Genomic DNA, 11,828 nt, shown 5'->3' with positions numbered 1-11,828 from the left:
CTCCTCTCCTCTCCTCTCCTCTCCTTTCTTTTCCTTTCTTTTCCTTTCTTTGAAGTTTTTGCTGTCTTAGGCATTCCAGGAGCTCAGACATTGCAAACTGTGTGCAAAAGAGAGGCGGGTATTTTAATTTAAATATAAAACAGGCCATTTTAGTGAACCTACTGAGTTAAAAGGGGTGGGACAGGTTCACCAGTATTTGCTTTTCACTACTATGGTGCCAAATAGAGCTCTTCAGTTTGTATCTTTGATCCATAGAAAACAACCAGAAAGGACCATTGAATTTAGTCTTATTCTTTTCAAAAAAAAACCCACAAATGTATTTTACCTCACCACATAGACACTGCTAACCAAATAAAAAAATAAATATATACACACACATATATGTGGATGGTAATGAAAAAATGATGTCAGAGCAGAATACACAAGCCTATTAAATTGATTTTCACACAGGAGATTTTTTCAAATTGTGTGATGCACGGCTTCCATGAAGGAAATGAGCGAGTGTAATTTTCATTTGACCTTTAAACTACTGAGGAGCACATTTATGAGAGTCATTTACATAGAGAAGAGGATATGGTTGCTTGTAGCTCCCACTCCTTTAAAGAAGAAAGTTTTACAGCACTACTGATGTGCTAAAACTAGGAGACTTTCATTAAGAAAGCTACATTAAAAGCATGAGTTTTAGTGTTGAAAGAGCAGCCTAAAACCTTCGTGCTTTCTGTGTATGAGAATCACGAACAAAAGAGATTTTAATTAGTAGGCTCTTGGAGATGCTATAGAAGGGGAAAAGTGAATGGAATAGAATATGGAAATTCTATTGAATTATTGAAACTTGAAGCCTCTAGGTATCGTACAATCAAAGCATTCTTTGCTTAGATAAAGCTGCTTTTATTATTTTTTTAATATAATTCAATTTGCATTTAAAAAATTTGCACCTGCAGGTTTGTTCCAAAAAGCAATCATACAGAGTGGAACAGCCCTGTCCAGCTGGGCAGTGAACTATCAGCCTGCCAAGTACACTCGGATATTGGCAGATAAAGTGGGCTGCGACATGCTAGATACCACTGATTTGGTTGAATGCCTTCGGAATAAGAACTACAAAGAACTCATTCAACAGACTATCACTCCAGCCACATACCACATTGCCTTTGGGCCCGTGATCGATGGAGACGTGATTCCAGACGACCCTCAGATTCTCATGGAGCAAGGGGAATTCCTAAACTATGATATAATGCTGGGCGTCAATCAAGGGGAAGGTTTAAAATTTGTGGATGGCATTGTAGACAATGAAGATGGTGTTTCCCCCAATGACTTTGACTTTTCTGTTTCCAATTTCGTGGACAATCTATATGGTTATCCAGAAGGGAAAGATACACTTCGAGAGACCATTAAATTCATGTATACTGACTGGGCAGACAAAGAAAACCCTGAAACAAGACGGAAGACCTTGGTAGCTCTTTTTACTGACCACCAGTGGGTTGCTCCTGCTGTGGCCACCGCTGATCTACATGCCCAGTACGGATCTCCAACATATTTCTATGCATTTTATCACCACTGCCAAAGTGAAATGAAACCAAGCTGGGCTGATTCAGCTCATGGTGATGAAGTCCCTTACGTGTTTGGCATTCCCATGATTGGCCCCACAGAGCTGTTCAACTGCAACTTTTCCAAGAATGACGTCATGCTTAGTGCAGTAGTTATGACATACTGGACAAACTTCGCCAAAACTGGGTATGTTTGACCTCTGGCATTCCTTTTGCTTGATAACAAGCTTCTGAAAAATTCAGTGTTGTACAGCAGTGCATTCAAACACTGATCTTTCTATAGTGTTATAGAGCTATTCAGGATGCACACAAGGCAATATGTAGCTGAGTCTTATTCATATTTAATAGATTTTTAACTGGTGTATTCCTTCAAACTATTTTCTTTCACTAGCTCAGCAAGAGGAATAATGCTCTGTATTTTGATTCAAAAATAGGGCAATTATTATTGAAAGTGAATGTCTCTGAGGGAAAAGGCATCTCTCTAACATGCTGAAAATCAGAGAAAATGTCTATTACTTGAAGAGGAATCATGAGGCAGATGATAGCACTTATTTTGTTAGAAAAATAAAAAAGTTTTTAGGGATCTTCATGGGATTGAGAGCTCAGGAAAGATGTGGGTCAGAAAGACAGACACTGGAAAGATTTTTTCCCTTTGAGAGTTATAAAGGCAGTAAGAAGCATTTTATTAGAATCAAGAAAAGTGTCAGATATAAAATATGTTTCAAGACAGTTAAAAAAATAAAATTTAAATTACCAAACCATTAAGGACATGAATGTTTTACTGCAACGGAGTTATAAACATCAAGGAAAGAAATCTCAAAGCAGAGTAATATGCAAGTCCTATTAATAACTTCTGTGCTCTACACTCGCTTTCTGTAGCATTCTTCTAAAGAGTATTGCAGTGCTTTGCTTGAACAGCAAGGGCTTTATTGTTAACCTTGAGTCTTCAGTACTGAATTAAAATTAAGATACTTGTAGCACAAAGGGGCTGTAAATCTTTCGCATGAATGTTTAATGGCAGGATTGGGCTCTGGAAACTGCAGCTTTGCTGCAGTGCAGTGAATGGTATGCAGCAATATAAGAAAACTTCAGCATGTCTAATGTTCTAACACTAAAAGGGGGGGTTCAGCAGTTCTAGCAGCCTTTAATGAACCCAAATGACATTCTAGCGAGGGAGATTTTGCAGTCTTAACAAAAACCTGGAGCATGAATTGAGTGAAAAAAAATCAAATGCCTCAGGTCACTTTACAAGACAAAAAGAAACCTTTTGTTTCACTGCATGCTAGACAAACAGGTACTTTTGCATGCAGAAATCCCGCTGTAAAGCAACAACAGAAAACGAAGAGCAGAATGTTTAGATGTGTTTGGCAACTAGAAATTATCAGTACTGGGATGGACAAGCTTCAGAGTGAAAGCTTGCTTTATGGACAAAGAATGTGGTATGCTGGCTGTAGTGCAAGTTCTGAAAGATTATTTTGCCATTATTCTGCCTTTGTGATTAAGAATGGAAAACAGAACTACTGATCCTTAGCAAGTACCTGATTTAATTATTATGGAGTTGTGACATCTTCACTGTATCAATACTACTTACAGTTTCTTTATATTTTATATTTTTTTGCACATACACATGCATACATACATACATTTTTATATATTTTTATACTATTTTTGTCCCCTGTAGAGTCATATTTAGGTGATTATATAAGGCTGAGAGAAACTTCTCACAGCCTGACTGCCATCATTACTTATATTTATAAGCAGCTACAAGGTATTGCTAGTTGAAAGCTAATTTCAGCAGGCTATACATACCATCATCAAGTCCTCTGGCTATGAACCCATGATCACTGTATACCTGGAGACACCCAAAATGGTTTGAGAGGGCCATTAATCATTTCTGATGCTTCCACATTGCTTATTGGCACAGCAAATAGATATGGGACAGGAATGGAGGATATATCCTGTTAAAAAAATGCCCCTTTACAAGGGGCATCTTGAAAGATGTGCAATTATAAAACACCTATGTCTGTAAAATTTCCACTGTTACAAGGAAAACAAAAGAGCAAGGCAAGACATATTATCTCTTTTTTTTTTTTTTATATTCCTTTGGTTTATATGAACACTGATTAATTGTTCTGGATAGTTCAAGAGGATACTAGGAAGTAAAGAATATTTGAGATCACATTTACTCTGTGTCTCTGAAAGATTGTAGCACCTCAAACCAAGAGGCACAGGGGACTTCCCTGGGATAGTAACTCTTTTCCTCTCTACCCTCTCAAGAGCAATTTGGAATCCATGTGCATGCTCAGGTCCTCTAACTCTCAAAAAGATTGATATAGTTTAGAGCTTTTTTTAATTATCATTTTATTTATCATTCCCTCTTTATTGTGATATCACTTGACTTTCTTTGTTTTCATACCCATGGCAACATGTACAAAAAAATCTGTTAGCAAGGTGACTGCAGATCATTAATTTATTTTAATGTCTCTAAGATTCTTCCAGTCTTGATGACTCTCACACAGAGGCCGTATTCAGGGACTTACTGAATAAATACTGCTCAGCTAGTGTATTTTTCTTGATGGACTGTGCTGAGGTTTTAACTGACACGCACCGCCCGCTGCTAAAAACACTGTTTAATGGGCCAACTGCCAAGGCTGGATTTGAAGGGCAGGTCAATGCCCTAAAATCACTAGGTGTCAAGACATGGTACAAAGCACAGTGCTTTTATTGTGTTTTACTTTGAAGTCAGCTACTGAAGCTAGCAAATAAGAGGTGACAAATAAAGTGACTGTTTAATGTCAGATGGATCGTGTTTGAAATGAATACTTAGACGCTGCATTTGCCAATATCCCATTTCTTACCTTGCTAAGACTATGATTTTTGCATTCACAATAATGTTATCCTTTTCAAAAGTATATGTTTCTGAAAACATGCCTCAGTAATAGGGAAGTAATTTGATATAGAGTAGATGTGAGAAACCCCATTTGCAATATAAAAATGACACGAATATATGGCTTTTGATTCTGCTGTTTGCAAAATTATATGTGAGAGCTTCATTAGGAGGTGTGCTGAAAGCTGCCTACTGCTGCCAGTAGTATAATCCTAGCTATAATGGTAATTTTATATGTTCAAATATTCTCTTAGTTAGGGCTGTGTTACATCATTCACAGATACCTCTGTGCAGGGGGAGTGAGCAACACAAGGTGTTACATGCCAACTCTTGTCAAATATTCTTCCACTTATACTTGTAGAAAGAAGGATTTGAATTCCCACATAATAGATATGAAGCCATGCTCTCTGTAGAGGCATCTGTTGGGGTTCTGATATTTACCCTCTTGAGCAGCTACCCTCATTCATCCAGCTATTTGTGTTGTAAGGGAATGATATAGTCTGAAAGGGCATATATTTGTTTTCTTTGTAATTCAGAGAAATCCTTCTGTTTCCGAAGTGAATAGCCAACTGCTAATAGCTAATTAGCAGATAGCTAATTAGATGCATATATATATGTATATGCTTTATATGCAGTTTGGCTTTCTAGGGGAAGACTCAGTGTAACTTACAATGATTAAAAGGTATTTTCAAATCAATTCTCTTTGACCTCTGTTATGACACATGCTTTTCATCTGAAGACATATGGTGTCTTGGAGACAGACTTGATGTGATGTACTTGCTGACTGACCGTAACTGTTAAGACATGTTGTTCTCCAATGAAGTCAAAGAATGACATAAAGAATGAAATGCCAGAAAGCACTAATGTAACAATTCTAATGTTCTGAGTAGTAGTTAATGCTGTCGTGACAGTACGTAAGAGATAAATGTCATTTCAGTATGTTATATGGAACTCAGGTTAAGAAAAACTTCCTAAGTTTTCTGTCATTCTTCTGGAGCTGATACAACCTGATATAAAATACATAGTTCTCTCATTTGCCCTATAGATGAGCTACTAATTCACCTTGTGAATAGGAAGGTTTGTTGTTCTTCAGTCCATGTACATTGCAGACACATTTACTTTACAGCACTTGAGAAAATGCTTTGAATGTACATTTGTAGCTCATGAGGTGTGAATTAAACGACAATAAACTGCAGCACGTTAAACTGAGAAAAATCAGTGAAGAATGAAAATGAAAAAAAGACGGCGGTGGGGGAGATAAATGAAATCAGGTCATTTTTCACCTTAGTAAGAAAACACCTTAGAAAACACCATTCACATTTATTGAAGGCAAATTCACTACATAAATTTCATGGTGGGGGCATTGCTTGTTGGAGATAGATACTATTTAAATTAAATTTTCTAAGTCATAAGAATAAATATAAGAATGAAGTTTCAGTTCCGTACTTCCCCTTTAATGGCTCCTACAGGAACAAGATGATTTATTTCCCAATCCCATCTGATGGGATTGGGAAATAAATCATCTTGTTCCTGTAGGAGCCATTAAAGGGGAAGTACGGAACTGAAACTATATTATATTTTTATATTATTATTTACTGTGGCATTTTAAAAGATGCTCTTTTGCTCTGTAATTACATTCTTGAGCCTCAAGAATGGCCAAAATCTTAAAGGTGATGTGAGGGACTAAAAACAGAAACAGGAAAGTAATAGTTCAAGTGGAAGATCAAGATTATTGGTAAACAGCTAATTGGATAGAAGAAATCTTATGTTCTATGTTTAATAGAAATATATTTATAGTAGACTAAACTGTACTACCTCCCATGAATAAGGCATAACACTTTGTAAGCCTAGTTTCATACTTTTGTAAACTTTCACCATGAGCATGAAGGCAGACTAAGGAAGGTAAAAAATGTTTATTTATTGTTTACCAGAAATGATTAGTTCTGGTAAATAATAATTAGTCTGCAAAACCAACATCCATGAACTATTAGATCCTCTGTCTAAGAGAGGACTTCAAGATTCCATTGTCTTGCAAAAAAATACCTTCAGCTACTCATTCTTCAAAGTCAGAGAGCTAATGTTCAGGCCATTTATTCAGTTATTAACTGAATACATCAACTCTACAGTCCTTTCAACTATACAGTTCTCCTGTCGTCAGCAAAACACTGATGTTGGGCTGACTGATTTGGTTTCCTGCACCTTCCTTCACTGAGCAACTTCATACCCAGGCACAGCCATGTAAAAACACTCTGAAACACAAGACCATCCTTATATAATTTTCTCCCTTGCATTTGCAGAAGGTGGTAAAATTATTGGGTACTCTAGTAGATACTATAAAAGAGAGGAGATACAGTCCTAGAATGACAGACAGGGAAAGGAAAAAAAGAGGTTGATTTTTTTTGTTTTGTAGTCTATTTGTAGATAAGGGAATGTTATTTCCCAAATCACATGGTTGCTAAAATCATGGTTTCCTCTCCTTTGTTTAGGGACATGAAAAAAGGTGAAGTGGTAAGTCTAAGCACTAAGCACTAAGCACTTTGAATTTTGTCAAAGAAAAATCTTCTATGGGACTAGAATTTCTCTCTTCCTCATATATCCTCATGTATCTCCATCTATAGAAGGGAGAAGGGAGGAGCCAGCCATCAGGACACAGAACTCATTAAACTGAGTGTTCACCTTCTTCACCTCCCTTGTTTTTTATGGAGAAAAAAAATTATGTCCATAGGCTACTTTAATTTGTCTTCTACAGGACTCTTCCTAGAGTCATTAGACTTCCAAAGTAGAATTGCAGGTGCTTAAGTAAGTCATGAGTAGAATATACAAAAGGTATTTTATGCTGTAACACTTCCAGGATTTTGAGTTTCTGAAAATAAAAATGATTTGTAGTTCAACAACCAACTTGATTTTTTCTTTGTTCTAGAATTTGTGTGTTGAGTCCAAAATTACTACACTATATGTACTGTACTGGACCAATATCACCTCTGTATTTAACAATTCTTCCTGGATGTTCTTTGAGAACAAAAGAAATACTTCTTTTTTTCTTGAATGCATGTTAGAATCCCTCAAAGCAGCAGCATATTGAATTTTGCTGCTGTGCTTTTTGGAATTGTATATTACTTCCCAACGTCAGCCAGTAAGAAAAATTACTATGAAATTAATATTTGTTCTGAATGTACACAATTTGACTGATTATAAAATAAAATAAATAAAATACAATGCAATAAAATACAATCAATTAAAATAAAAGCCACAGTTTTGGAATACCCAGTTCAGACCTTCTTCAAATGGGAAATATTCAATATAGTATAATAGGAAAAAAAAAAAGATAAATCACAATATCAAAATAGAAAGATAAGTCTTTCACTCAATAATATTAAAATATATATTCCTTCAGGAAAACATGTGAATGCAGGAATCATTAAATTATTAAAGCCAAATTATCATACTGGCCTATGAATTAAGAGTACCTCTTTATGAAAGGCAAAGAAATATTGAACTAGGTAATCATGAGTATTTGGAAACAAAAACAGAAAACAGAACAAAACAAAACCTAAAATGCTTTAAAATCTGTAGGAGGGAGTGCTAAAATTTCCCTAACAATATATTAGGAAAAAAAATTACTATTATTTTCACAAGAATTAGACTACTGCAAATGGGAATGGAAAAGCAAATCAAATGTTCTCAGAGTAATGTACTGAAAATGAATTATAAGAATTATATACTTTCAGTATAATGCATTGTAGAATTCAAAACATAGTCTTTGCTATAAGAGAAGATACAAACTCTTAAACAACAGAATATTGAGCTATTGCACTTATTTTTATGTCTGTATATTTTTTCATGCCTAGAGAAAGCAATATTTTCTAAAGTCTTATATAGATTATAAGGCTAGATACATCCTAGCTACATTTAAATACTTTTCCTGCCATTGGCTTGCTTTATTTTGTGTCTATAAGAGAAAAAGGAAAAAATATATAGTTTGAATTAATATTTACTAATTCTAAAATTATCTAACCACTTCTGTAATGTACTAATCTTATCTCTACTACTACTTTACTATTATAAAACTTGATCATCTCATTTATTTTATTTCTCATTCTTAGATAACACAGACTTAAACCTCACTGAATATAATTATTTAGTACCATCGAAGGCAGTGAGTTTTGAAATAACAATCCTTCAATGCAAGCCAGAGAAAGATTTGCAACATAGAAATGGTTCAAAAGCATCCTTCTCAGATAGAGAGCCAAACGAAGGACTGCTAATAGATAAATCAAGAAACAGAAATGGTTCCCAGTTAGTTACTTGTATTAGTTTTGCTACTTCATGTCTAATTTTTTATGTAATATGTATATATGAAGTCCTCAAGTGGTATGAATTCTCATGGTCATATGAATTCCTGACATTGCCATAGAGATTGATGTCCATATTAGATGTCCTTGTTTACTACTCACAGCAACAGTACCTGAAATAAGAAAGGTAATGTCAAATCGTGAGAAGAGATGAACCTACGCCTTTATGATTCAACACCTAGACTTCTGGGCAAGTACGATGGGAAGTACCTTTCAAAGATTGTTTCAGAGAATGAGACTCAAGGGCAATCACAAAAATCTGGATGAGCTTTTAAAAGCTGAAACACATTTTTTTTTTCCTTGAAAGAAATATCATATTGTGATTTATTGTACAGTAAGTAATTATTCATTGTTTATATATTAACTTTCAATGTAAAGTTCAGGATTCTTTTTTACTTCTGTTTCTAGATATATATATTCTGTTTCTAATTATAGTATAAAGTGTAATTATAGTATAAGTATAGTATAAAGTGTTAACACATTTTTTAAATGTGATGATAATATTGCTTGTTTTTATTTTTGTAGAGATCCAAACCAGCCTGTTCCACAGGATACAAAATTCATCCACACAAAACCCAACCGCTTTGAAGAAGTGGCCTGGTCCAAATACAATCCTAAAGACCAGCTTTATCTGCATATTGGCCTGAAACCCCGAGTTCGCGATCACTACCGAGCAACAAAAGTCGCTTTCTGGTTGGAACTTGTACCACACCTTCACAACCTAAATGAAATATTTCAGTATGTTTCTACAACAACAAAAGTACCCCCTCCTGACATGACATCATTTCCTTATGTTACTCGACGTTCTCCTGGTAAATTGTGGCCAGCCACCAAACGGCCAGCAATGACACCAGCAAACAACCCCAAGCATTCAAAGGACACCCATAAAACAGCTCCAGAGGATACCACAGTCCTGATAGAAAACAAGCGAGATTACTCAACGGAGCTGAGCGTCACCATTGCTGTGGGGGCCTCCTTGCTGTTTCTCAACATTTTAGCTTTCGCTGCATTGTACTACAAGAAAGACAAGCGGCGTCACGAGACTCACCGGCGCCCAAGCCCCCAGAGGAACACAACCAACGATATTACGCACATACAGAATGAAGAGATTATGTCCTTGCAGATGAAACAGCTGGAACACGACCACGAGTGTGAATCGCTGCAGGCTCATGACACGCTGAGACTCACCTGCCCACCCGACTACACACTGACGTTGAGAAGGTCCCCAGATGACATCCCGCTCATGACGCCCAACACCATAACCATGATTCCAAATACATTAACAGGCATGCAGCCTTTGCATACTTTCAACACCTTCAGTGGAGGACAAAACAGTACGAATTTGCCCCATGGACATTCCACCACTAGGGTATAGCTCGACCCTTCTCCCTTGTACTCTCACAAGCCACTTGGAAGAAAGAAAAAAAAAAAGAAGAAAAAAAAAAAGAAGAGGATAAAGAATAATACCACCCATAGAACACCTTGTGAAAATATAAAGTAAAAAGAGAAGGACAGTCATTATTTTCTTACTGATCCTTCCCATAGAAACACTCTGATGTTAAAGATCAACCACGAACCCTGTGAAATGTGAAACGTGTACATTGCTGTTGCGATACTGCTTTAAGATCTCCACCACTTTGATTGAAAGTTGAGGCCAGAAGAAGTCATTTAGAATGGTATTTTGAGTGTAACAAGCAAAGCAGAATCTCCTGGAACACAGAGCCAGTGACTGTCCTTTTTTTTTTTTTTTTTTTAATAAATGAAAAAAAAAAAAAAGTTCTCTATGTGCCATATCATGAATGGCCCTTGTTAAAACAAAGACATCGCCATGGGCTTTTACCCAGCAATTGAAGCTGTAATCCAGAAGGGGGAAATAGGATTTTATTATTAAAAACAAAAAAGAAAAAAAAAAAAAGAGGAGGACTGACTATGCAGTAAAATACGTATAGTTCTGTGCAAAGAGATGACTTGCCAGCCTGAACTATATTTAAAGAAACTTTGTAAAAATGTACATATCTGTGAGTTTAAAAACAAAAAAGAAGAAGCTTTTATTGATGTTTTCAGTTTGAAAAGAGCTTTTAGAAAGATTGTGCATTCAGTTGTGACCTATGTGTATATACATTAGTCATATCACCTCTGTTTCCTCCAGGCCCAGAGGAGGATTTTCTTCTTAATTAGTAGAGGTAAACAAAGACATGCAGTTTTCTAACATGTTTCATTTACACCAGGCCATGGCATCATGCAGAGGATACAATTGTCTGTGTGACCTGCATATTTCTCTTACAGGTTACACTAGTGCATGTTAAAGCATACATAGAAGATTGTTGTTCTTTTCTGATTTTTTTTCCTATAATTTAATTTGTGTTAGCCTTCATGAAATTGCAACACAGCAATGGATCAGAAAATGGAAAAAAAAAAATACAATTACTATTTTAAGCTTGTTGAATAGAACCAAGAAACGTCCAATAATATGTATTCAAAGAGTCCAGTTTGTAGTTCTTGATTATTGCGATACATTAGGAAGAGTTTTGTGCCCTGACAAATGCAAAGAAAGCCTGCTTTTTGGTCAGCCTTTTCCAAGGAAAAATAGCTCTATATTCACCAGCAGTTGCAGAAAAATCTGCGCTGAGAAAGCTCCTTCTCAGCTTTACGAAGCAAGGGGAAAAAGTGCAGTATGAAGGTGGGGGAATGGTGAGTTGCTGGGTTGTCTATTTTTTAATGTGTTTAGAAGTGAGCAGTGTGTAAAGAACTGCTCTGCCCAGTATCTTGGTTTTCTGTTTGAGAGCATACCTGTCAGAAAATACTGTTTTTACTGATCACAACAGTCCCATTGTCAGTGAACATAAGGAGAGAGAAGCAGAGAGGCTATTGGATGTTCTATGTCTGAACATAACTACAGATTCCACAGAGCATCACCATCCCGATTGGCATACTTTGTAGCTGATTATTTCCTTCTGCCCTTCCTTAACTGGAAAACTGAGGGCCAAGCAGAGCTATCCGATGACAGCAGCAGCAACAACAACAACAAAACAGTTTCATTTAAAC

The 11,828-nt window shown here is 36.1% G+C and overlaps 1 protein-coding gene across 1 annotated transcript; it reads left to right on the top strand.

Moving 5' to 3' along the window:
* Window positions 1–941: 941 nt before the first annotated feature.
* On the top strand, window positions 942–10,232 carry LOC148595492 (neuroligin-4, X-linked; the record flags this gene model as incomplete). The annotated part of the gene is made up of 2 exons (XM_088520568.1): window positions 942–1,731; window positions 9,309–10,232. Coding segments are annotated over 2 exons (1,640 nt in total), but the record flags the coding sequence as incomplete, so codon positions are not given.
* Between the last annotated feature and the right edge of the window lie 1,596 nt (window positions 10,233–11,828).

The sequence above is a fragment of the Tinamus guttatus genome, unplaced genomic scaffold (genome assembly GCF_059628265.1).
Source record: "Tinamus guttatus ecotype Peru unplaced genomic scaffold, ASM5962826v1 Tinamus_guttatus_pri_ptg000091l, whole genome shotgun sequence".
Lineage (NCBI taxonomy): Eukaryota > Metazoa > Chordata > Aves > Tinamiformes > Tinamidae > Tinamus > Tinamus guttatus.
The sequence above is the reverse complement of the archived record's forward strand: the minus strand, read 5'-3'. Positions and strand labels throughout refer to the sequence as shown.